This window comes from Salvia hispanica, chromosome 2, assembly GCF_029641045.1.
Source record: "Salvia hispanica isolate PSC_SH4W2 chromosome 2, Shi_PSC_v1, whole genome shotgun sequence".
Lineage (NCBI taxonomy): Eukaryota > Viridiplantae > Streptophyta > Magnoliopsida > Lamiales > Lamiaceae > Salvia > Salvia hispanica.
Window position 1 is genome coordinate 64,707,168 of NC_142693.1, and position 26,775 is coordinate 64,733,942.

Here is a 26,775-nt window from a genome sequence, read left to right on the forward strand (position 1 = left end):
TGTCTTGTCTCTAGTCGAGTGTCGCTTGACACTTAGTGAGATCAAGAATAATGAGACTAGTGTTGGAGATAGATGTCTCATGTATGCTATAATGTGTACTAAGTTTGATATTAGTTGTGCTTTTGCATAGCAAGTATATATCATAATAACCATGGCAAAGGATTTTGATTGAGGTAATGAATATACCCTAGTGCTTGAGAAAGACTAGTAACTATATTCTAGTTTACCAGTCATTCATGTAATGTCCTTGGGGTTACACTGTCTTAGTTTTATGACTAATCAGTGATCGAGTAAGTCATCCTCTGAATATGTGTTTACCTTAGGAATATCTTCCTAATAGCTTTAATCGTAAGTTTGAGTATGCCTATGAGTATTATTTTTTGATTACTCTAGTGAAGGCTAACTCAAGGGACACACGAGTTTATTAAGCTAAACAATCACATATGGGGATGAAATTAATTAAAGATCAAGTACGCAGCAAAGACATTATGGTGAAAAAGATATTATCAGAGAACAACCAAGCAGATTTTTCTTTCACTTGGTGAAATGAATGGTAGTTCGATATATCTAAAATCAATACCTGCTTTGTGTATAAGTGGGAGAGTTTTTGGCAGTGGGTATACTCGAAAGCATGTTTTGAGTATAAGTGGGAGATTGTTAGGTTTGGTATACTGAAAAGCATGTTTCGAGCAAGTTTCGCTCGAATAGAATCTTGCTTGTATACGTAAAACTCTATAATCCACTTTTAACCTGATTCAGTATTATTCGAGCAGTCTCGCACGAATAGAATCACTATTATTATTACATTGTGTTTGCTTGTGCATTTATAAGATGTTTTACAAACATTTAAATGCATAAGAAGTAAACAAAGTCTAAGTCTTTTGCTTAGTAGACCGGTTGTGGGCGTCGTCCACTTTAAGGTAACACGGTCAGATCTATGCAATGCTTTGCAAAAGAAAAAGAAGAATTTCACAACCTAGATAGGCTTTGGCTACCTATCGTGAAAGGTTGCAATGTCAGTCCGCATATTTCTAAGCCTTACTGAAATAATTTGACATTGGTGTGGTATAGCACTGAACGGATCTAACAGCAAGACGTGTCTTTATGCTATCTACTGAAAGACTAGGTCTTGATAAAATATTATTTCTTAATCTACATATGTTAGCATTGAGCATACGGTATTGATTATGCACTACTTTGACTTATCAAATGGTGCGGGTTTTTCGCAACCCAATAATCCTGATATATTGGGTAGTGGTGATTAATATCTAGCGGTGCTAGGATTGCTATTATGTTGAAACGTGCACGAGGTGAGTCTCGTTTGATAATGTCCTCAAGAGGAGCTCGAACAAGGTTTTATTATTCGGAAAACTGGCCAGTTGGAGTTTTATTACTCTATGAATAATAAATAAATGATTCTTGCTAAGTCCACTCTTGGAATTAATAAGATATTAATTAATTAAGTCCATAGCAGACATTGATTAATTAATGGACATTTATATCTTAAGCGCGGGAAATAAATAATAAAAGTGGAAACCCGGATTACTTATAATTTCGGATTTGGATGGGGAGAGTTCAATATTACTTCTGTAGTGGCTGCTCGTAATATTCCAATATAAGCTTGTATTAAATTGTGGGTTCAATTTAATTAGTAAAAAGCTAATTGGGCGAGCCCATATCCAAAACCTTCCATAGATCCCTGTCTGGGCCCAAAAGGAACTTAATATAAATAGGAGAATAAAGGAGACAGAATTAACACAATTTTCATTCTCAAATTTTTCGAAAATTTCGAACTCTTCAGCTGAGGAGAATTTCGAATTCCACTCCCTTTTCTAAAAGGATTTCTTCTGTCTTCTTTATTCGAGTCCTAGTATTTTGATAAGATCAGCCCACCCTGATATCGAGATACAGTTCGGGAACCAGAGAGAAGATCCGTGGTCTAGTATTGAAGATCATCACGTGGAGAAGGCGCGAGCAATCGACGATTCTTTGGAGAATCAAATCGGTAACCCTAAACCGTAGAATTCATGTTTTAGGATTTACTTTCTTAGAGCATGAATTATTTGCGTTCTAGCATGCAATTATCTGTTTAACATGTGAATTGATTAATCGCATAATCAGTCAAATAGATCCGTATCTGATTTATTTGTTTTGTACAAGTCTTCCGCTGTGCAAGGGGCACCAAACCCCATCACATGCAAGGTCCTCCAGTAGGTTTCCAGATCCGTGTCCCCTTGGACAATCCGGCTGACTCTGTCCTCCAAGTTATAGATCAGATACGGGTCCGACGTAACGTCTTTTTCCTCTCCTGACATCCTGCAGGTCTGGGTTGTCCGTCGCCTTCTGGTCGGGACAAGGTATATTTGGGCTATGATGAATTATTTTATGAGTCTGTAATTATCCTGCTCTGAAGCCATGTTAAATTTTGGGATCATATATTCATTCAACTTGTTTAATTGTGAAGGAGACTACACGCCTAAATAGGCTTAGGGTTAATTACATATGGTAAGATTTACCCTAACTGCAAATCAGGAAAAGAATAATTACAATTAATCAATTCTCTAATCTTGCGTATCTCCTTGATTTATTTCCAATATTCTTGATTTATTTCCAACATAAATAAAAAAAACATCAAATATTAAATTATAATTTTAGGAGTCGTTTGGTTTTTATGTTTGGTGTAGCCCATGTTCGGGCTTCTAGATGGGCAGAGGTCAAGATTCGTATTCAAAATTGATGTTTGGTTGCAATGTTGAATTTGTAGGCCCATCTTACACTTGTGTTTGGTTTTTTTGTTTAATAGAGATAGTTAACATGTGGTGACTATTCTACCCCTAGGGTTGCTTGTTAATTTCGATTTGCACATCTGAATATATGCGCCGCGCCTCTTTCTTATTTCCATTCCCGCACTTTTTTTTCATTCACTTGAGCGCTGCCTTCTTCACAACGGCGTTGCCTGACCTAGTCCACAATCATTCTTATAATACCTCAATTTCAGTCCAGGTAATTTTACAACATCCACTATCGGTGATCGTATTTGACGAGTATTTGATTATGAGTTTGTGTTTGTGGCGAAGTTGCGTGTCTGAATAGTCCCTTAAATGCTAGATTCTCGTGTTGATTTACACTCAAAATGCGTTTGATGGTATCTTGCTGTGTTTCTTTTATTTGTTGGGAAAGTGGGTATAAAATGCGTATGAGATTTATCTTGTTGTAGTTCTTACCTGATGATATAGAAAATTAGATGGGTATTTATCTTTGTTGTTTGATGGTGTTGATTTTATTCTAAATTGATGTCATATGTTATACTCTATCTGTTTATTTGTTGTCTACATATACGCTGGGCATGTATGTAACATTTGCCTATATTTTTTGGTTGTTCAAAGTGATGTCTGAGGCTCGGACATATGCACCTAGCGCCGGTGCCGCCGGTGGCAGCCAAGGCACTCAAGGTTTGGTTTTTTGAGTATTTCGTTCTTCACATAACTTTTGAACATGGAACAATGAATATTATCAATTTTTGGTTGACTCTTTGTTGAATGTCTGTTGTAGGCCGTAGCCAATATCGCCGGTCAAGCTTCCGTCGGTGCGACCGCCCGCGTAGATCTTGGTCTGTTCGTGAAGAGGTTGTGCTACTCTCCTGTCTGAAGGATATGGTTGCTAGAGGATGGAAGTCGGACAATGGCTTTCGAGGTGGATACGCATGCAAGATAGAGGATTGGATGAAGACTGAGTTCCCAACTACTGATTTGAAGGCAGATCCACATGTTCAATCTAAGCTAACTAGCTGGAAAAAGAACTACTACTCGCTTTCAAAAATCCTCGACCGAAGTGGTGCTGGTTTCAACCTACACAATGATTTCAAAATTGATTGCTCGGATGACCAATGGGACCAAATCGTGAAGGTATGTGTTAGCTTTCTTGTCCGCTCCCAATTACATATTTTTGCCATGCCTTAACTTGTGCATACGTGTGCTCATTTTTCTCCTCATAGCAAGATAGCAATGCCCGCACCATGCGACACAAAGCTTGGCCTTACTGGGATGATTGGAAAATAATCTTTGGGAAAGACCGGGCCACTGGTGGGACTTCTGAAGGTATTGGTGAAGCAGTGACTAACGATTCCACGGATGATCCTGTTGCATCTATTGGTGAGAGTGGCGATTACTATCTGATAAGTCGTATTCTAAGCCTTGGTTACTGGTCAGTATGTCGTGAAATGCATGTATTATCTGCAAAACAGTTGCTTAAGTGTGCAGGATTAAAGGATTCAAGTCAGTAGGAGACGATTCAGGTGACGCAAGTGAAAAGGGCGCCAGAAGGGTGCGATACTGACTAGGATGCATGCCAGAGAAAAGGCTCGAGATGGAGAAGGAGGATAGCTGGGATGATCATTGACAAGGGCAAAAAGGTCAAAACGCAGGAGAAGTCTACCCTAAAAGTAAGGGCAAGCCTCCCTATAAAAGAAGCCACCTGGAGAGAGAGAAAGAGTTCCATCAACGCCCCTTTAGAGTTGGTTCCTTAGAGTTCGGTTAGAAGTTCTCGGTTCTCAACACACTTAGTAGAATTCTCTCTAGAAGATCAGTTCCTTCAGCATTATCTTACCTCTCGTTCCTCGCCACAGCCATGGTCACTTGACGTTCAAGAGTTTGCCGGAGAAGTCATCAGTCCGCCGTTCCAGCCAGTTATCGTAGCAGTGTAGTAGTATCATCGCCCGGAGTGGCACAAACAATGTTAATCGCTTTCTTAGTTTAAAGTTTACTTGTTTTCATCGTTAGTTATTTGCAAACACTCATCGTTGTTGCTCTTTTGAAGTACTTTGTTATTTTCCAACATTTACATTATGAAGTTCCTATTTCGCATGTCACTTTGGTTCGAGTTTGCTTCATTCTACCTAGGAAAGTTAGATCTATTGATTGCTTTTAATTTCTGAGTGCTTTCTTATCTGGAGTTGTTGATTCAAAGTTGTAGCTATGTTTAGTCAAGTTTTCGTGCATGAGTTTCTTTTCCGCACCGTGATTACCACCTTGCATGTCAGTCAGTAGAAGTAAAGTTGCAGTTTCACTATTTAATTTAAGTTTGAGCATTTAAATCAATGGATCTTAAGTTTGAATTTGTGAATCTGAAGTTCAGTCATGGTGTTTGTGTTTATCTGAATTCTGTTAATACTTGGTGAAGAAGAAAACGTCAAAATCAACTTTAGTTTGAACCACTTTACTTTTAAGTTACTTTTGCTTTTGTTCCCTACTTTTCAGATGTACTGCCAGACCAGAGAACCACCCAGCCATCAGATATACCTTGTTGTCTAATTTTCCTCTTTTAGTAACTATCTACTTTCATATGTCTCTGAGACACCTTGTCCCCTACTTTCACGAACACCACCACATGCCTGTTATTTCTACGCCTACTAGTCAGTAGAGTGGCACCTTTATTTCGTGTCTAGGTAAAATCTCAACCCAAGCGTGGTAGCTAACCAAAACACCCAGGAAAGTCACCGCAGTTATCAAAACGTGTCCATCCTCGTGGGATTCGACCCTTACCTCCATTATACTAATCAGTAGAAGTGGGTTGAGGAAACTTGTTTGAAGCCAGGTCCCGGTTATCGTACCAACGACTCAGCTGGGTCGGGAATCTCTTCCTGATCAGTTGGATACACTCCAAATTCAGATAGGAAAAACCTGGCTGTCACTATCCAAGCTTTGAAGATTTTATGGGGTCTGATCAAGTCCAACCCACCTACACAAACGATGTTCCTGATGACAACAGCGCCCAGAGTGGTGGACAGAATGTGGCTGCAAACACTCCTGCTCCTGCTCCCAAAAAGATACAGCGCAAACGCAAGACCTCTGACGATGATTCTGGGCTGCTCAACCTGCTAGGCAATCTCCATGCTGAAACCAATGCTCGTTTGGATAAACTGACTGCCCGTATTGGTTACGAGATGGACCTCGGGCAAGATAGGAAAGAGATCTTCCGTCATTTGGGGAACATCCCAGAGCTCACAGAGAATCAGCGTTATGATCTCTGTGACATCATTGGCAAGGAGAACTCGAGGCTGTAGATCTTCACAGGCCTACCCGACGCATCGAAGCCCGGATATGTGAGGCGCCTCATGGAGAAGGAACCTCTTAACTAGATGCCTTGGCATGCGGGTGGGTTGAACTGACATGTGCCGGCTTATTTTGGTTATCAAAAACTATGCTCTTTTGGACTTATTTAGCTAGTTTATATTGTATATTATCTACTATGCCACTGTTATGTAACTAAGTACTGGTGTTTTGACGTTGCTTGGTGGCATCTGACCTTTGTTTTGGCATGTAATCCTCTATTTCAACCATATATGAACTGAAATGTCGTATGGTACCTTTTTAATTATTCCATTGTTGTTTGAGTTGCTACGTTTGTGCACTGATTGAGAAGAAAATTCAGAGTTCTTAGTAACGACACAAAAGTGCAAAGAACTAAAAGAGCTAAGTCGATGCAATGCTACCTGAATGGATATACTTAAATCTTCAAATTTATGGAAATGACCAAAATTTAATGAAAATTTGTGATTTAACTAGTACTCCAGTATGTAATAAAATTGAAGTGTTATATTGAGTTTCAAAATTATGGAAATGACCAAAATTGAAATTATTGCAATCAATAAGCTCCACTTATGATTTCAAATAAAAATATATAGATATTAGTTAAAATAATGTAAGTTATAAAATCTTATTTACAAAAACTTAATATTCAACAAAGTAGTAATATTATACAAGTAAAATTAGTTTTGAATAAATTATTAAATAGTTCTAATTTAACCATCGGCGTGGACAATATAGTAGTGCATTACTAAGTAAAAACAATGATCAAATAAATCATATACAAATATGGGAATTCTATTAGATTTAATTTAAAAACACAAAATGACTAGGAAAACAAAATATCAAAGCACCAGAGATTTGCATAACATAAAAACCAAATCTTAACTTGATGGAACACAGAGATAACAACTACATAACATATGCATTAGTTCAAATAAAACTGATATTGCTAATCAATATCAGTGACATATTACAACACCCACAAACACTACGAAAGGATATTATAAAACTACCTAAAAACCATCCGACATTGGAAACACAAATCAATACAAAGATTTGTGATATTGCATTCAGAAACACATTCGCGCACTCATTAAAAATCGGGCTTCCGCGGCATCCTAAACCAAGTCACTGGCTTGGAAGATCCACGCGAATAGGCGACCGATGGACTCCGTGGTGGGGTTTCTTGAGGCAATACACGTCCCGTGGCATTCTTGTTTGTTGACTCAAGGTCTTGCAGTCCTCCTTCGTCGAACATCAGCTTGCGTCGTGCAAGAGAAAATTTGTTGAAGCTGTTGACCTCGCCCGGCTCATCCGGTTCTGCAATGTTGTGAGGTGCATCACCTTGACCCCCTTGTGACTGAACGGTGTCCGACAAGACAACCAACGTTCCCCCCATTTGTTGTTCAGCGTCATTCGGCGCAAACAACTTACATAACTCATTGTATGCGGGGTCACCGTTTGTGTGATAGGAACCGAGAAGATGGTTTCTCTACATGGATGACAAGCTAGTATATCAATTTTTAATTTCATGAAAGGGAAACGCATATTCAACTGCAATTTATACATACCGGGAGGTGGTTTGCCCAGGTGTTTTGCGATACGATGATCTCGTTGCTCGGCTGATTCCAGTAGGTACCTGCAAGGCCAAGAAGCTCTTTGAATGTCCTATAGCGCCGTTCCAAGAAGTGAAGGCGATCCACTAGCTCGAACCATTCGATCGTCAAGCCGAAGTGATACTCCACCATGGATTGGGTCTCGAAAATGAAGTGGCTGGGGAACACGGTCCCATCACATTCATACTCCTTCTTTAGGCGAACCAAAGTACCGAGAATGATGGTGTCAATGTCATGACTCCATTTTTCTTGGAACAGAAACGAGCTTTGAGGTGGTGCTTCCATTGCCAGAGATTACGATGGAGAAATGGAAAGAGAGAATAAGGATGTCTGTATGTTGCAACACCAAGGAGGAAAATATATATAGGAAATTATATTACTCATTTATGAGTACATCTACTTTAGTCCTTGACATATACTTACCCCTCATTTAATGAAGTTGCGCCGAATGCAGAGGTAGATTCATGTCAAATCCACACTATGTAAGACATAAGATAATTCATTCAAGCCAATCTAGCTATTCCTCAAAAGAAGATACAAGTCAATGCTACACCAACTTCCTCATATTTAATTACCTAAATCATCTTCATTTGACAACTCAAAAATTTATGATACTTACTGTAGCTTGCATCGACCTGAATACCCCATCATAATATTCATATAATACCAACAATATAGTTAAAAACAACATTGCAACTAGCTGATTCTACAAATGTCATAACAAAGTCATAAAGAAGTAGTTGACAAACTACATAATAACAAAGTGTTTTTGTCACACATTTTGCATTCTAACAAATTAGACCATCTTCCCTAGCACAAATCCGAGCATCAATAAGACCACACCCATGACAACCAACAATAGGGTAACCCGAGCTTCAGTACGACAGCAGCCAGAGACTCCACAATCACATCCGGTGTTGGATACTTTTTTTTCTTAAATTCGTCACTGGAACACAGTTGTTTCTTAGGGAGATACGATTGACTCTGCACATAAGCCGGTAGCTTGCCATCCCCAGTCCGATTATGGTAGTTATCGCACCACAAGAAAGACCCAGAATGGTTTTCATAGGCTGGGCATTTGTAGAAGTATCGACTGGCATATGTAGCCTCTTTCCCAGCACAAAGCAACTTCATCCTGCCTCTGCCGCAAGGACACTCGGGTATCATGTCAAATTCTTCAGTTACCGTCGACATTGGCTTGCTACAAAAAAGAACACAACACATATAAACTGGAGTTAGAGTGGACATCGAATAAGTAATACTTGTAAAACAGAATCTATTCTGATAACAATGTCAACACAATAAATGTAAATAGAAAATGAACAAGCCAAAAAAAAATGCACATTACTCCACATGGAGTTAGCCAAGTCATCACGCATTTGATTCCATTCCGTAGACGCCTCTACTTGATCTACAAAAGCTAGGTCACCATGAACCTCCTCGTCTTCCAGTTCTTGTGTAGCACCGACAACGTGTTGCTCAATTGGGTCATTGTGCATCTCACCACGTATGAAATTGTGTAGGAGGAAGCATGCTTTGATTAACCGGATTTGGATCTTAATCGGATAGAAAGTAGCACTCCGTAAGATGCTCCATCGCATCTTTAGCACCGCAAAAGCCCGTTCAATAATGTTACGAGGTCCAGTGTGCCTTAGATTAAACAACTCTCGTGCATTTTGAGGACGCTGGGTGCCGACTCCCCATTCTTTCAAGTGATATCGCACGTTTTTGTAAGGAGTGAGCAATCCTTCAGCCTTTGCGTATCCATTATCACATAGGTAATAAGTTCCTAAAAAAATGCAAGTATATGATGTAGGTGCTTAGCTAATGTAATTTAAGGGGAAAGTAGGGGTGGTGAAACGGGTTACCCGTGGGTACCCGCACCCGACAAGTCGGGTACCCGTACCCCATTTTAGCAAAATTTGTTGTCCCAATACCCGCCCCGCTACATACTGGGATTACCCGATACCCGTGTCGGGTATTCCGTACCCGACATTGCGGGTACCCGTACCCGACCCGAAATCCTAATAAAAAATTTGAAAACCATAATAACCGTCAATGGTTCCTAATTTACTTTATTAATATCGATGATAAACGTTGAATAGATTGGGAATAAAAGTGAAGGGACACTCTATAACTAGTTCCGGTGAGTTTTCAATTGTATGTTCGTTGGAATATGAAAATTTATTAAAAGAACTTAGATTATACTACAAAGTACTTCCACTACTCCGCCTTAATAAAGACATTTCATTTTCTTCACTCATTTTGAAAATATAATAATATAAATATTCCTATCTACATTATTATTTCTCTTACTTTATTTTTTCCCCTTTCTAAATATTTATTTTTAATTTTTCAGAATGAGTGCGTATATGGCTATTATTATTTAACTATTTACTTTTTTTTCATCCACTTTAACTATTTGAAACACCTCTATTAATATGGAATGGATGGAGTATTAAAAGATGGAATATGGCTAATACTAATAATAACGGGTACTATCGGGACTAACGGGTAATTCTAAAACACACTACCCGATCCCGCCCGGTTTCCCGTTATCATCGGGTAGCGGGTACCCAATACCCAGTGGGTAGCAGGTCGAGATGGGAATTACCCATTACCCGCTACCCATTTTGCCACCCCTAGGGGAAAGCATTAAACTGAAGTCAAAAAGGAATAATTTATCAAAGTATACTGTTGTTCAACCTTTCTTTACTCGCAGACCCCCTTCTCTAGTGACAGCGTCCCTAAGCACTCGAGCATCACCCGCCAATCCATCCCATCCGGGTAAGAAATACAAGAAATTCATGTTGCGGTCACATGCAACAAGAGTATTGGTCGCTATTTGGCCCTTTCGCGTGCGATATCGTGGCTTATCTACGTTCCTGACGAGGACATTTATGTATGTGCCATCCAAAGCGCCAACACAACCCTATGATAGTGGATGCAACTCCGTAAAAGCAATACAAAACTATTTATTACTATGACTAAACTCCAACTAATGCACTCAAACAAATCAAAATTTCAATGTTGATTACCTTAAAGTGTTTCCGAAGCGGGTCAACACAATTGTTTGTTACCGGATCAGGACGAGGCAGTAGAATAGTATGCAACCTGAGAACCGCTTTAAGTACAAGATGTACATAGTGCGAAACAGTTTCACCCGAGCGTCGAAATGCAAATCCAGAAGGTCTAATTTTCTTATGATGTGCTAAAATATTTAGGAATATTGCTACTTGCTCCTCTAGCAAAACAAATCGACCATTCCGGAGACCACCACGGTCTCTTAAAAGAATACACAACCGTCCGAATGAATTCCTATCCATACGGAGGTTCACAAAACAGTCGACATCACTAACTGAGGTGAGCCTATTCATATGCCTCATTTATGGAGGGATTCGATCAATTAGTGAATACCTAACTAACTGAACTGTTGCACGACGCGTAAAACGCCTTCTTCTTTTCAAGTATAAATACAGAATGATCTTTTGTTGTATATGCAACAAAAAAAGTATATCTTCCACCATCAGTTTAACGGCATGGGGTACACGAACAATACGGGCCATCACTAACGATTGACTTACAACTAGCAATGAAATGTCCAAAATCAGCAATTATGTTCTAACTTGCATTCACAACTACAAGCTACAATAGAAAAAAAAAAAAACTCCAAAAATAGGGGCTTTATACGAACCACAAAGCATAATAAAAACTTTTCACAAATAATCAATTACAGACAAATATGTTTTCTGCCTCACATAGATCTAAGATGCACATACATGTTCTCAATTTCGGCAGACATCAAATTATAAACATAAACAAGTATTAATTTGTTTCAATCTGTAATCAGAAAAACCTAGGGCATCGAAAAAAGACCAAAAAAATCAAGCGCATTCGATAGTAAAGGACTAACTGTCTGATTTTAGGGAAAAGAATCTGGTTTTAAGGACGATGGACTCCGATTGTTGGATATAACCCCGATCCGTGAGGAGACACTCCTATATTTGGATGCAATAGTCAGAAACGATTTATCGATGCAATCATACAAATCGAAATAATTTCGCGGAAGGAAAAATGTCACAATAATGGGTTTACCGTTCTCGCAAAGATCGATGAAGATTTCAGTTGATGTTCAAACTCCGGCGTCAAATTATTTGAAGAACTTGGTGGGAACGAACAGGAGGAGTTAGAAGCAATGGAGAGAGTTTTTGTTTTCAATTTTCAAATTATGCAAAGCAAAAAGGGTCAAAATGGAAAAGAGTGTTTATCGGACACACCGTTCGATGCATGACTGTAAACGGGGCCAGAAAAACGTGATTGCTGTCTGGGTTATGAATATGAATAGTGCGGGCCTCGCGGGCCAACACCGGGCCATGGCTTATCAAACATGGATACCAAACAGTAGGATAAAGTTTGTTAAAGTGTGATAATAAACTAAAACTGGAGTTAACATAAAAACCAAACGACTCCTTATAATTCTGCGATCGAGAAAGAGAGGGGAGAGAGTGAAGCTGAGCTGAGCTTCGTCACTTCTTCCATGGCGACGGTGCTAGAGAAAGAGAAACCATCCATTAAGAAGCTCGGGCAATGAAATCAATCACTTGGAATTTTGCAGGCAAGTACTAATTGATTGTTCACTATGATTGCAATTGTGCGTAGGAATCTCTCGTTATTGTCGAACCCTAATTCATTTCTCTGCAACTCCAAAGTTCATTCCTCTCCCTCAAGACACTTCTTTTCCACTCGGAGGATCAAAAGAATGTTAATCCCCATCCCTGAAATCTGCGATGTTTTGGTCAATAAACACCAATTTTCTCCTGAATTGGCTTCGCTAGCTTCGTCGCGTTTACCTAAATTTCGAGATCCCCAAAGAGCTGATTCAGTTCTATCATTCCTCAAAGAGAATAGCTTTACGACTGCTCAGCTGCAGAAACTTGTCGTATATAATCCTCGGGTTCTAGGGTTTACTATTGAGGATATTAAATCCAGATTCAAGGTGTTCCTAGATTTGGGGCTTTCCTCCGAGGACATTGCCAAGATGATTTCCACTAATCAGGTGATTTTATATTCAAGTATGGCGAACAAGATCATTCCCCATTTATCGATGCTCCAGGGCTTGGTGGGATCCAATGATGATGTGGCCAGACTTGTGACGAGATGCCCCTCGTTGTTTTTATTCGATTTGGAGAAAACATTAATGCCAAATGTGGAAATCTTGAAGAGGTGTAGCATACCAATGGAGCGCATCCTTCACTTGCTCTACATTCGCCCGAGAACTTTCTTGGTTAAGTCGGATACTATGATGAAATCTGTTGAAAAGGCCGTTGAAATTGGGGTGTCTCTCACTTCAGTTGCTTTTATTTATGCTGTTGGTGTTTTTAATCATACAAGCAAAGGGATGTGGGAAGTCAAGTTGCGAATTTTCCGTGATTTGGGATTTTCTGATGAAGGTATAGTCACAATGTTTAGGAAGCAACCTCAAGTTTTTACAGCATCTGGACACATACTGAAGAACAAAATAGAGCTTCTGCTTGCTACTGGGAGGTACAATATATCCAGTATTGTCGCATTTCCAGCAGCACTCGGGCTCAGTACTGAGAAGAGGATTGAGCCGCGGATGCAGATTCTGAGACTTCTGGAAAGTAGCAATCTGATTGAGAAGTGGCCATGTCTTTCACTTGTTCTAAAACTCACAGATGGTAAATTTGTTGAGAGATTCATTAGGCCTTATTGTGATGAGATTGGTGAAGAACGGATCACACGAAGATGGTTGTTACGAGCAGAAAAGGATGAATCCGGAAGAACTGGTGTGCAGTAGTGGTAGTAATTCTAACTACTAATCTTATCAATTTCAGCTATTATTGCCTCACATATTTTGTTGTGTTTCTGCTGAAAATCCATGTTGTGTTTAAGCTATTTATACTTACAAGATTGTTGTTCCTAGAAGAATTTACGTTGAGATTACTTTACTTTCTCAACAATATTGAGATTGAGAATCAATGAAGAGATGAATCCATAAGAACTGATGCTTGAAGAACTGGTATGCTGTAGTGGTAGTAGTAATTCTTCCTCGTGCTCAACATATTATTCAATCAATCTTGCCAAACATATTCTATTGAAATATGAAACATGTTTTCTCATATGTTAGTAATGCCCTGTCTCCCATTCTTCTTTCTGAATTGGTTCCTGTTAGTAATACTAATCTCTAATCTTGATCTGTTTTTGGAAGTCAATCGGAAAGTCCTCCTGGATTCTGGTTTTCTAACATTGGCATACTTGTTTCCCTGTGCTCTTCTCAGTTGTGAGCCTTTGTTCTAGCTTATGCTCTCTGTTGTGAATTGACACGATCCTTGCCTTCCTGATTCTTGAAGTTCTGCAAATTACTACTTTTGTCGATATGGTCTTTTTACAGTGGAAAAACTTATGTTGTGGAAGACTCCATCAAGATTCGAGTCATAACTTCTACTGATACGAGTCATAATTTTAAAGATTAACAGTTAATTTAATTCAAACATGTCGATTTTTTGGCAGCTCAGTTGATTACTCCCACCGTCCCACAATAATTGTTACTCTTTTTCATTTCGGCCTGTCCCATAATAATTGTCATACTTCATTTTATTTTAAATGGTAAGTAGGTCTCACATTTTATTAACTCAATTTACTAACATTTTATTATAAAACCAATATAAAAAAGTGGGTCCATATTCTACTAATTTTTCCAACCAATTTTTCCTTATATTTCTTTAAATCCGTGCCTATAGTAAGAGTGACAATTATTGTAGGAAAGAGAGAGTATTTAACTAGATGAGTCTTTTTAAAACTTAAATTTGATACTATATTTTAGGAGCGTTTACTTTAAACAATTCTTGAATCAGATCGAATATTGTAAAGCTTAAATTTTGATTTATTTAAGGAGTGTTCACTTTGCAAAATAGAACGAATCTATAAAAAAAATCAAAGTTAACATTTTGAAAAAGAGTAAGTAATTGTTAAGCTAATAAATAAAAATATCAAATGTTAAATTATGTTTTTATAAGAGTAAAGACCAAAACTGGTTCTTATCATATGCTCATTTTACGATTTTGGTCTTAAATTTTATCTTTTGAATTTTTTGGTCCTGTACATTTCATATCGGATCACAATTGGTCATCCGTTAACAATTCCGTTAATTTTATAACGGTCAACGGGTTTAACCCAATTTTGACCGATTAAAGCTCTTAATTTATGATTTTTAACTCACTAATTATATCATTAATTATTATTCTAATTTATTACTCCTAATAAAACAAAACAAATATATTAATAATAAATATACTAAAAACAAATGAAATTAAAATAACAAAATGAAATTAAAACAAATTCCCTAACACTTGGCCATAAACGAATCGTCGCCTCACACTCCATCCCCCCCCCCCCCCTTCGATCGCCGGCGAATCCCATTCCTGGACGAGGGATTAAAGTAGTTCTCGACGAAGCCTTGTACTTGACTAACCCTTTCTTGTCGCCCAAATTTCTTACAATTGCAAGACTCGTACCGGAATCGAAAGTTACGTCGGCCACCACTCTCGCCGGACCTGGTCGCGGAACCTCTGCTGCAGGACAACCCCTCCAGCATTACGAAGTTGAGCGGCTAGGGTTCTTTGTTTTTTTCATCGAGGAAGATGATGAGCTGCGATTTTGAAAGTGAATGAATCTTAGATTCATTTCATGTATTTAACATAAACAATTTATGATTTTATTTAAAAAATCAATTTTGATTATTAAATAATTAAAAATTGTTTAAGTTGGTCAAAATTGTTATTATAATAGTTAACCATTATAAAATTAACAGAATTGTTAATGAAGGATCAATTGTGATCCAATTTAAAATATACAATATCAAAAAGTTCGAAAAATAAAATTTAGGACCAGAATTATAGAATAGTTTTTTTCCTTTACTCTTTTTATAATTCTAAATTAGGCTTATTTAGTTACTTTATGAAGTTACCCTGTGAGAGATAAAGAGAGAGAGGGGAAAGAGTGAAGCTGTGCTGAGCTGAGCTGCGTCACTTCTTCCATGGCGACGGTGCTTGAGAAATCCTCCATTAAGAAGCTCGGGCAGTGAATCTCTTCGAATTTTGCAGGCAAGTACTGTTGATTGTTCACTATGATTGCAATTTTGCGTAGGAATCTCTCATTATTGTCGAACCCTACTTCATTTCTCTGCAACTCCAATGTTCATTCCTCTCCCTCAATCCACTTCTTTTCCACTCGGAGGATCAAAAGAATGTTAATCCCCATCCCTGAAATCTGCGATGTGTTGGTCAATAAACACCAATTTCCCCCTGAATTGGCCTCGCTAGCTTCGTCGCGTTTACCTAAATTTAGAGACCCCCAAAGAGTTGATTCAGTTCTATCATTCCTCAGAGAGAATAGCTTTACGACTGCTCAGCTGCAGAAATTAGTGATATATGATCCTCGGATTCTAGGGTTTACTATTGAGGGTATTAAATCCAGATTGAAGGTGTTACAAGATTTGGGGCTTTCATCCGAGGAGATTGCCAAGATGATTTCCAGTAATCAGAAGATTTTACATTCAAGTATGGCGAACAAGATAATTCCCAATTTATTGATGCTCAAGGGCTTGGTGGGATCCAATGATGATGTGGCCAGACTTTTGAAGAGATGCCCCTGGTTTGTTGTATCCGATTTGGAGAAAACCTTAATCCCAAATGTTGAAATCTTGAAGAGCTTCGGGATGCCAATGGAGCACATCCTTCGCTTAGTCTACGCTCACGCGAGAGGTTTCTTGATCAAGCCGGATATTATGAGGAAATCTGTAGACAAGGCCATAGAGATTGGGGTCCCCCGCACTTCAATTATTTTTATCTTTGCTATCAGTGTTTTTAGCTGTACGAGCCAAGGGATGTGGGAAGTCAAGTTAGAAACTCTTCGCGATTTGGGATTTTCTGATGATGAGATATTCAAAATGTTTAGGATGCAGCCTCATGTTTTTTCAGCATCTGGAAACAAATTGAAGAACAAAGTAGAGCTTCTGCATGCTACCGGGAAGTACAGTGTATCCAGTATTGCCGCATCTCCATCAGCACTCGGGTTCAGTGTCGAGAAGAGGATTGAGCCGCGGATACAGATTTTGAAACTTCTGGAAAGTAGGAATCTGATTAAAGAGTGGCCATGTCTTGCAGCAGTTCTCAGACCTAGCGATGCTGAATTTATTAAAAAATTCGTTAGGCCTTACTATGATGAGATTGGCGAAGAACTCATCACACAAAGATGTGTGTTACGAGCAGTAAGAGATAAATTATAAGAACTGATGCTTAAAAAACTGGTATGCTGTAGTAGTAGTAGTAGTAATTCTACCCTTTGGTTCATTTGGATTAACCGGTATGGTGAAAACCTTAACACCGAATGTGGAAATCTTGAAGAGGTGTAGCATACCAATTGAGCGCATCCTTCACTTACTCTACGTGTTACCTAGAGTTTTCTTGGTCAAGTAGGAATCTGATTGAAAAGTGGCCATGTCTTTCAGCAGTTCTCAAACCTAGAGATGATGAATTTATGGAAAAATTCGTTAGGCCTTATTACGATGAGATTGACGAAGAACTCATCACACAAAGATCTATGTTAGGGTTTAGAACTGATGAATCTATAAGAACTGATGCTTGAAGAACTGATATGTAGTTGTAGCAGTAGTAATTCTTCCTTGTGCTCAGCATATTATTCAATCAATCTTGCCAAACATATTCTATTAGAATATGAAACATTTATTTCTCATATGTTAGTAATGCTCCCTGTTTCTTTTTGAATTGGTTCCTGTTAGTAATACTAATCTCTAATCTTGCTCTATTTTTTATGCCATCAACGTTTTTGCTCACACGAGCGAAGGAAGGGATCATGGAAGTCAATCGGAAAGTCCTCCTGGATTTGGGGTTCACGATGCGAATTCTGGGACTCCTCGATTCGGGTTTTCTAACATTGGCATGCTTGTTTCCCTTTGCTCTTCTCAGTTGTCCGCATTCGTTCTAGCTTATGCTCTCTGTTGCGAACTAATCTTGACACGATCCTTGCTTCACTGATTCTTGAAGTTTTGCAAATGTACTTTTTTCGATATGGTTATTTTACAGCGGAAAAACTGAAAGGGCAGGGATCCCCTGCTGTGCTAAAATATACACACACAAATAATTATTTTATAATAAAATAAATTAATATTTTAATAATATAATAATAGATTGAGTGTTAACTGGATCCAAATCCGAAAAACTTGAGTTGTGGAAGACTCCATCAAGATTCGAGTGCATAACTTCTACTTAAACGAGTCATAAATTTTAAAGGTCAAGTAACAGTTAATTTAATTCAAACACGTCGATTTTCGACAACTCAGTTGATTATCTAACTAGATGAGCATTTTAAGACTTAAATTTGATCCATTTTAGTCAATAAAGCTTGAATTTTGATTGTTATAAAGCTTGAATTTTGATTTATTTAAGGAGTGTTTACAGCATCTGGACAGAAATTGAAGAGTAAAATAGAGCTTCTGCTTGCTGCTGGGAAGTACAATGTATCCAGTATTGTCGCATTTCCAGCAGCACTCGGGCTCGGTGCTGAGAAGAGGATTGAGCCGCGGATGCAGATTCTGAGACTTCTGGAAAGTAGCAATCTGATTGAGAAGTGGCCATGTCTTTCACTTGTTCTAAAACTCACAGATGGTAAATTTGTTGAGAGATTCATTAGGCCTTATTGTGATGAGATTGGTGAAGAACGGATCACACGAAGATGGTTGTTACGAGCAGAAAAGGATGAATCCGGAAGAACTGGTGTGCAGTAGTGGTAGTAATTCTAACTACTAATCTTATCAATTTCAGCTATTATTGCCTCACATATTTTGTTGTGTTTCTTCTGAAAATCCATGTTGTGTTTAAGCTATTTATACTTACAAGATTGTTGTTCCTAGAAGAATTTACGTTGAGATTACTTTATTTTCTCAACAATATTGAGATTGAGAATCAATGAAAATGATCCAGACTTTTATTTGTTTGAAAGGAAAGCATTCTTGTTGAAACTTTTTCATGTTCTACAATGTACACCATTTTCAAATTTACACTAATTCTACAAAGTCTTGTTCAATTTAAAAACTACTCTCTACGTCCAACTCAAGATGGCCACATTCTTGAGTGGCACGAAATTTTAGGAAGTATTGTTAGGTGGAATGAAGTAGAGAGGAAAATGTTAATTGAATATTTTAATGCGAAGATTGGACAGGTGAGGTTATTTTCAAAATTGAAAAGTGGTAATCTTGACTGGGACAAACAAAAAACGAAAGATGATCATTTTGAATGAGACAGTGAGTTGTTAAACGAGAAAAAGAATCTAAAGGCTCACCTTTTGTTTTATGAAACTGTTGGATTATTGTTTCGGTGATGAAAATATTCTATGGTCTAATTATTCCAAAATTTGAATGAATATGAAAATTGAAACCTATTCATATTTCATTTCATCATACTACCAATCACCTCTTTATATTCTATAGTTTGACATTTGATCAAGTTTAAAATAAATCTTTATATTCTATAGTTTGACATTTGATCAAGTTTAAAAGTTAAAAAGAAAAGTGGACTAAATTACTAAAAATAAAATTGGATTAATTTTGGGACAAATCAAAATGACAAAAGTTTATTTTGTTTATGGAGGATAAAACATTTGGATGATTAAATATAAACACAAAATTTATTTCTTTACTCCTTTTGGTCGAAAACATAAGGAGAAAAATTGAACTCCATTTTCCCCCAATCTTCAACCTAATTGAAATTCACTTCTTCAATTCCTCATTTTCTTCAATAATGTCAGCATTCATTCGCAAAAATCTCACCTTTTTCACTTCCAACAATGTCGATTTACGCAAATCCCCTGTTTCTCTTCCTCTCTCGCTCCATTTCTTCTCCACTCGGATCAATCCCACCGTTTACGACATTTTGGTTCACAAACACCATCTCCCCCGCGAATTCGCTTCCCAAATCGTCTCCGAATTGGGCGACCTCAAGCACCCAGAAACCGTCGATTCGATGCTCCAATTCCTCAAATCAACCGGATTCTCAACTCCCCAGCTCCACAGAGTCATCAAATGGCGGCCTCGCGCCCTCTGCTGGAGCCTCGACCGCAACATTAAACCCAAAATCACAACCCTCCAAGACCAGGGCTTTTCCCCACCCGACATCGCAAGGATCGTCTCGAACCGCCCCTCGATTCTGGGGCCGAGCTTGAAGAATCAGATCATTCCCTCATTGTCAATTATCAAGGAATTGATGGGATCCAGTGATGGACTTGTGAGAGCTGTGAGGAATTGCACTAGGGTTTTAAGCGCCAATTTGGGGAAAACCCTTGTTCCGAATCTCGAATTCTTGAAGGGAAACGGTGTGTCCGTTGACAGGATTCGCGTCGTCTTCAATGGCGGATACGGGTATGCTTTCCTTCGAAAGCCGGAGGTGATAAGGGAGTCGTTTGAGAAGGCGAAAGAAATGGGGTTGAGTGTGTCTTCCAAGACTTTCATCTATGGCATTGTGGCTATCGCGGGGACGACAAGCAGTGGGGGGTGGGAGAAGAGGCTGCAAGCTTTCCGGGATGTGGGGTTTACGGATGTTGATGTGTTAACCATATTCGGGAAGGACCCTTTGGTGTTTCTTACATCCGCGGAGAAGTTGAGTAAGGTGACGCGGGTTCTGATTGGTACTGGCAAGTATGATATCTCGGACATTGTTCGTTCCCCTGGAGCACTCAGTTACAGCGTCGAGAGGAGGTATGAGGTGCGGGTGAGGATCTTGGGAGTTCTTGAAAGGAAAAACTTGATTGAAAACTGGCCTAGTCTTCAGACACTTTACTCATCATCAGATGCTGAGTTTTGTGAGAGATTTGTTAGTCCATATTTAGATCATCTTGGTGATGTTTACTCCCCCAAAGGTGAGATGAAACCTTGATTAGGATCAAGTGCCTTACTGACTAATCATTTTGGTAGGGATTCAAGATGGTATTTTTATGTATATGTATATGCCTAATTGATGTGTATCTTGGATGATTGGAACCAATGATCCATACACTTTGATGAGATTTTGTTTCTGGTAGTTTTGAGACACAAGGATATGAGATTTGATTTCATGGTGAAGGTGGTGATAGAAGTCATAGCAAGTGTTGTAGCTTTTGTTTCTGGGTGCTAGAATTTCACACAATTTCTTCTCCACTAGGAAAGTGATATCTAGTTTTGTAGTTGCGTTTTACCTTGACATTGTCCTAGATTGAACACTGGCCTACTCTTAAGGCACTTTGCCTATCAAGATGCTGAATTTTTCAAGGTATTTATTAGTCCATATTTAGAATATCTTAGTGATGTGAAACATATTGCTTATTTGGCTATTTGATATTTACAGATAAAATATAGCAAGATAGTTCATTCGAAATGTAGAAAACATGTGTAATAGTGAAGCTAGTGGTAAGATAAGATTTTTATGGAATGTGTTCTTCTTATCAATATGTATCTGTGGATTAAGTTTGCTCTAAATTAATGAATTAGTATTAATTAATCATAGCATGATTCTGTAAAACGTTAATTCCAAGTAGAGCTAGTTTATCGGAGCAATCAAAAACCAAATCGAGCAAGATCCGGAGCAAGAACATGTAATGAGAATTATCTAAAATGAAATCGAGCATCGTAGTAGGACAACCATTAATCAATTGGATACATTTGAGCAATGGAAGAGACCCAAATTTACTTTCATCACCGTTTGTCAGTACCATCAACCCAATCAAACATGTGATAGCGCAGAAGGTGCAACGACGACCGTGGATTGCAGAGGTCACAAAGAGTGGGAGGTTAGCACATTGCGGCACAAGGGAAAAGGGCATTCGATGAAAATCGAGTTGAAACAATGCCCTAACCTATCTAATTGGTGAATCCCATTAACCACTAACATAGAGACAAGATAAAAGTGCATATCAAGGTCTCTTGTTTTTTTTTTTTTTTTTAAAATCAAACAGGCCCTTAACAACATAACTGAAACACCTCTGCAATTCTATGAATTCGGCTTTGAGTGACTAACCTTTCTAAAACCCTCGTGATTCACTTCTTCAATTCCCCAATTCCTTCAATAATGTCTGCATTCATCCGCAAAAATCTCACCTTTTTCACTTTCCACCACGCTTCACACAAGAAGCTCAATTTACGCATCACCCCTGTTTCCCTCTTTCTCCCCCAATTCTTCTCCACTCTAAACCCTAACCCTAACAATGCAGTATACGACATTTTGGTGCACAAGCACCATTTCCCTTGCGAATTCTCCTCCCGAGTCGCCTCCCAGTTGGGCGACCTCAAGAACCCAGAAAGGGTCAATTCGATGCTCTCATTCCTGAAATCAATCGGATTCTCGAATCCCCAGCTGCAGAAATTCATCAATTGGAGGCCAATTCTGCTCTCCTACAGCCTCGAACGCAACGTCGAACCCAAAATCAAGGCCTTCCAAGAATTGGGCTTTTCCCCCTCCGACATTTCCAATATGATCTCCGCCTGCCCAATAATCCTGGCCTCGAGCTTGAACAACTTCATCATCCCTTCACTGTCAGTCCTCAAATCATTGATGGGATCCAATGCTGCCCTTTTGAGGGCCGTGAGGAGATCCCCGAGGCTGCTCACCTCCAATTTGAAGAAAACCCTTGAGCCGAATCTCGAATTTTTGAAGGGGTGTGGTGTGTCTGTTGACAGAGTTCATGTGGTCTTCAATGGTGGCCATGGGAATGCTTTCATTAGCAAGCCTGAAGTTTTCATTGCAGCTGTGGAGAAAACCAAAGAAATGGGGATAGCCGTGTCTTCGAAAACTTTCATTTACGGGGTTCTGACCATTGCTTCGATGGGCAGCAAGGGGTTGGAGAGAAAGATGGAGGCTTTCCGGGAGATGGGATTTTCGGATAGCGACATATTGTGTATGTTTCAGAGGGAGCCTCTGGTGCTGGCTGTGTCCACTGATAAGATGAGGAAGGTGACTGAGCTTCTGGTTGGTACAGGGAAGTATGATGCCTCGAGCATCGTTGGACACCCGTTGGCGCTCCACTACAGCATTGGGAAGAGGTATGAGCCACGGCTTAGGGTTTTGGGAGTTCTTGTGGGGAAAGGCTTGATTGAGGATTGGCCTAGTCTTAGAACACTTTGCAAGTCCACAGATGATCAGTTTTTCAAGAGATTTGTTAGCCCTTATTTGGATCATCTTAGTGATGTTTCCATCCCTAAAGTTGAGGTGAAAGCTTGAGTTATTTGGTTAATGCATTAGGATCAAGTAGTATACATTTTTTGGGAAAAGTTCAAGATGTTTTTTTTATGTATGTATATGTCTAATTGATGGATGATTGGACCAATGATTCATACACTTTGATAAGCTTGTAGTATGGAGTACATTTTTAAGGAGAAATTCAAGATGTTTTTTTTTGTATGTATGTATATGCCTAATTGATGGATGATTGGTCATGGTTCATACACTTTGATTAGATTTTGTAATGAGATTTGATCTGATTGTGAAGGTAGTGACAGAAGTAAGTGGCAAGTGATATCTAGTTTTATAAGTACTTAGTTACCTTTTCCTTTGCCATTGTCACAACTATTATGTTCAAATACAATCTAAGTCATTTTTGGCTTTGCTAAGTTGTGCATTAGCTCTTGCTCTCTTGCAAGAAACTAAGATATCTATGAGTCAAGATAATGGATATTTAGGGATTTTCTTTTCTTTGGTTACTAGTTAGTAAATTCGAAATCTCTAGCGTCGTTCATTGCCCTGCAGCACTCGGGCACAATGTTAAAGTGAGGGACTAGCCATGGCTGAGGATTTTGGGACAGAAAAAACATGATTGAAAATTGGCCTTCTCTTTGTGTGCTTTACTCTGCCTCAGATGCTATGTTTTTCGAGAGATTTGCCCGCCTGTACATGAATGAAGTTAGCAATGTTAACACGAAGGAGATGGAAGAATTAAGCATTTGAGTTCAAACGATAGGATCAAGTGTTGATCATTTGTTTTGAATTCAAGATGGGATTTTTAAATGAATAAAGGTCAATTTTGGTCCTAAATATATGAACAAAATACGAATTTGGTCCAAAAAATTTAGTTTTTGAAAAATAGGTCCATAACAAATGAAAATGTCGACGAAGTAGTCCTTTTTTTATAGTTCCGTTAAAAAAGTAACGGTCAACCAGGGACGGATCCAGAAAATTGAGCAAGCCAGGACTGAAATTTAATATATATATATATATATATATATATAAATATTAAAATATATAATTTTACATGTAATGTCTGCTCTTACGACACACTAGATGATAATTGTTTCCGGCGAGTCGCCGTGTCCTTAAATCGGCGAAGAAGGTCTTATTTCCATTTTTTTTTGAAAATTCTCCTCTCAATGTATACAACTAAGATATCATTCATACATTCGTCTCCCATTCTATTGTGCAAATATGTCTTAATAATTTTCATGGAAGAAAATACTCTCTCGATAGAAGCTGTTGCAACCGGGAGGATCAGTGTCAACTCAATCAAACGGTACACCAAGGGGAAAGATTTATCTCTTGCGGTAGAAACCAAAATCTTTTGCCCAATTAATTAAGCAATAAATAGAAACAATTAATTAAAACAATTATATAATAAACTGAATGATTGTTTTTGACGAAATGAATTGGCACATAGAAAATTATTTCGAAACAAATGTTCTCTTTATTCAAATCAATAACTTTAATTTTAACTCACTCACGAAATTCCCTTCGAGCATTTCATCGAACAATTTCTGGGCTAGTACATAGTATGATATATCACCTATTTACATCAATTCTTACCTAAATCGCGAAAGGCAAGCTGAAGAACTCCGGCAGCGGCGGCCGAAAATCTCCAGCCTCCAATTTCAGGCGTGAATTCTCTGTCTCTTTCTGTAAAGATTTGGGTTTGGGCTAATTGTGTAAGGGCTTAGGCTTGGCATTGTTTGTTAGGTACTTAGTTATTAAGTTAAAAGGTCCAAAATAAAAGAGCAGTCCAATAATGAATAAAGAGCCTAAAACAAATCCAGCCCACTTTTCTTCTTCTTCCCCAATTTTCAGTTTCACTGTTTCAGAAATTGAATTGAGGCGGACGATTGGAGTACAGCGGGAGACGGAGTCAGGGCTCGGCGGCTCGCTCCGGGGCGGATACGGTCGGAGCACGGCGGTATAAGGGGGATTCGAGGTCTGGTGCCTGGCACTGTGTAGATCCGTCACTGCGGTCAACTCTAATTGCACAGTAGTATGACCGTTAGTTTTTTGACTAAATCGTAAAAAAATGATCACTTCGACAAAGATTTTATTTGCTATGAACCTGTTTTTAAAAAAAGTGAATGTTTTAGATCAAATTCGTAGTTTTGTCATATGTTTAGAACCAAAATTGACCTATACTTTTTTAAATCTCAATATTGATACGTGATTTGTTGGTTTGGGAATATGTCTATACTACACTTGTTTTATTGGTGTTTTTGCTGAGTTCATGTGATAAGAAGCCATGCAAAGTTATTAAAACTGGGAAATGACTAATTTTTATGTATAGGCTAAAACAGAAAAATATATGGCTATTGATTATGAAAAAAAAGGTGAATGTATTTTTCAATGTGACAAGAGGGATATGATGTAGCTCTTGCTACAATGCAATTTTATTTTCTAATAAAAGTTTAATATATTGGGCTTCAATTTACAATTAATTTGTTGGTAAAAATAAATTATAATCCAATAATATTCGGCTTTTGGGACTTAATTATGGATTTTACCATGTCCAATGACAACAATCATGGGCTTTTAGCTCTTCTATTTGGTTTAGTTTTAAAGTGTAGTAACAAATAATGATTAATACTCCCTCCGTCCCACATTTAGAGTCACTTATTGTTATGGCTCGGATTTTAAGAAAGAGTTGAAGTGTGTAATAAATGAAGTGAGATGGTGGAGTGTGTAATAAATGAAGTGAGATAGTAGAGTGTGTAATAAATGAAGTCAGATGATGAAGTTGGTTGAAGGTGGGTCACTTTTGACTTTTGATTTTTGTTTTGATTTATTTTAATATAGATAATAGCATTTTTTATGTAATTTTGATGAAGAATGGGGTAAAATTATATGATCAAATATGGAAAATTCTAAAAATGACTCTTAAACTGGGACGGACTTTTATGGTAAAAAGTGACTCTTAATCTGGGACGGAGGGAGTAATAGTTTTTCATCTCCCTCATAATTGTTGTTATTAGACAATCGACTTATTAGTTTAAGAGAAAACGTCTAACCATCTAAATTGCTCCCCGAGACCTATAAATTGATAAGATTTTTAATTTGCAAGTAAACATTTTAGAAATTTCTAGAATACTTTTGTTGAGTCTCAAAAAATATTGTTAGATTTCTCAATTTTCACTTTAATATATATTTTCAAATAGCCTCTTCCAAATTTTTTTAAAAGTAAAAATGCACATTCGATTGGATTTGACTTTATATTTATGAAATTCAAATGCGTTAAAGATTGAACTCATCCAATGTGTTGAGTGTGTCTTGAATATAAATCTACTTGAATTTTGAAGGTTTTAATTATACATCAAATTAACACATCTGCACAACTGGAATGCACACACTATATATGGTGGGCCTCAGCAAAATACATATATAGAAATATTGTTATTTTCAGTCACATTTTTTAAATTGAAGTGCTCCAAAAATAAAGATGATATAATGCAATGAAATGGCTGAAAATTATAAGGATAATAAAAAGGTCATATTATACACTGCATCTGGGCAGTTCTTAGCAAAGAAAAGGTATTGTAATCTATTTGTAAAGGAAAGGTTTATTTATTTTGTCGAAGATAAGAAATGGGATATAACTCAAGATAAACTAAACCTATTACTTTAGTTTATGAAGAAAGTGAAACATTACTTGGTGGTAGATTATTTATTTTGTATTGCATTTCTCTATTATTGATTGGGCTTGAGTCAATTTTTGAACACACAATTCATCCAAGCCCATTTGATTAATGGGTCTTGGGCATGTTTTGTTTC

At 38.0% G+C, this 26,775-nt stretch overlaps 6 protein-coding genes and 1 long non-coding RNA gene across 7 annotated transcripts; 5 read left to right on the plus strand and 2 right to left on the minus strand.

The window, feature by feature from the left end:
• Positions 1-3,388: 3,388 nt before the first annotated feature.
• On the plus strand, positions 3,389-6,061 carry LOC125206263 (uncharacterized). Its single transcript, XM_089065293.1, has 4 exons — positions 3,389-3,452; positions 3,553-3,905; positions 3,995-4,166; positions 5,688-6,061. The coding sequence occupies exons 1-4, from the start codon at positions 3,389-3,391 to the stop codon at positions 6,059-6,061; spliced, it is 963 nt and encodes a 320-aa protein (XP_088921419.1).
• A 2,316-nt stretch (positions 6,062-8,377) lies between these two features.
• On the minus strand, positions 8,378-12,091 carry LOC148932942 (uncharacterized). Its single transcript, XR_016135983.1, has 3 exons — positions 11,798-12,091; positions 11,616-11,700; positions 8,378-8,903 (listed from the first exon to the last, which is right to left on the minus strand). It is a non-coding gene; the product is annotated as an uncharacterized LOC148932942 (long non-coding RNA).
• On the minus strand, positions 8,932-10,645 carry LOC148932943 (uncharacterized). The gene is made up of 2 exons (XM_089066121.1): positions 10,409-10,645; positions 8,932-9,491 (listed from the first exon to the last, which is right to left on the minus strand). The coding sequence occupies exons 1-2, from the start codon at positions 10,509-10,511 to the stop codon at positions 8,938-8,940; spliced, it is 657 nt and encodes a 218-aa protein (XP_088922247.1). The 5' UTR covers positions 10,512-10,645; the 3' UTR covers positions 8,932-8,937.
• A 47-nt stretch (positions 12,092-12,138) lies between the features above and the next one.
• Positions 12,139-13,917, plus strand: LOC125204846 (transcription termination factor MTEF18, mitochondrial-like). Its single transcript, XM_089066120.1, has one exon. The coding sequence runs from the start codon at positions 12,342-12,344 to the stop codon at positions 13,518-13,520; it is 1,179 nt and encodes a 392-aa protein (XP_088922246.1). The 5' UTR covers positions 12,139-12,341; the 3' UTR covers positions 13,521-13,917.
• A 1,906-nt stretch (positions 13,918-15,823) lies between these two features.
• On the plus strand, positions 15,824-17,531 carry LOC148932944 (uncharacterized). The gene has a single exon (XM_089063613.1). The coding sequence runs from the start codon at positions 15,849-15,851 to the stop codon at positions 17,007-17,009; it is 1,161 nt and encodes a 386-aa protein (XP_088919739.1). The 5' UTR covers positions 15,824-15,848; the 3' UTR covers positions 17,010-17,531.
• Positions 17,532-19,466: 1,935 nt separating this feature from the next.
• On the plus strand, positions 19,467-21,041 carry LOC125215276 (uncharacterized). The gene has a single exon (XM_048116651.2). It carries the CDS (start codon positions 19,540-19,542, stop codon positions 20,668-20,670), a length of 1,131 nt encoding a protein of 376 aa, XP_047972608.2. The 5' UTR covers positions 19,467-19,539; the 3' UTR covers positions 20,671-21,041.
• Positions 21,042-21,744: 703 nt separating this feature from the next.
• LOC125200488 (uncharacterized) lies at positions 21,745-23,166 on the plus strand. The gene has a single exon (XM_048098126.2). It carries the CDS (start codon positions 21,838-21,840, stop codon positions 22,984-22,986), a length of 1,149 nt encoding a protein of 382 aa, XP_047954083.2. The 5' UTR covers positions 21,745-21,837; the 3' UTR covers positions 22,987-23,166.
• The last annotated feature ends 3,609 nt before the right edge of the window (positions 23,167-26,775 follow it).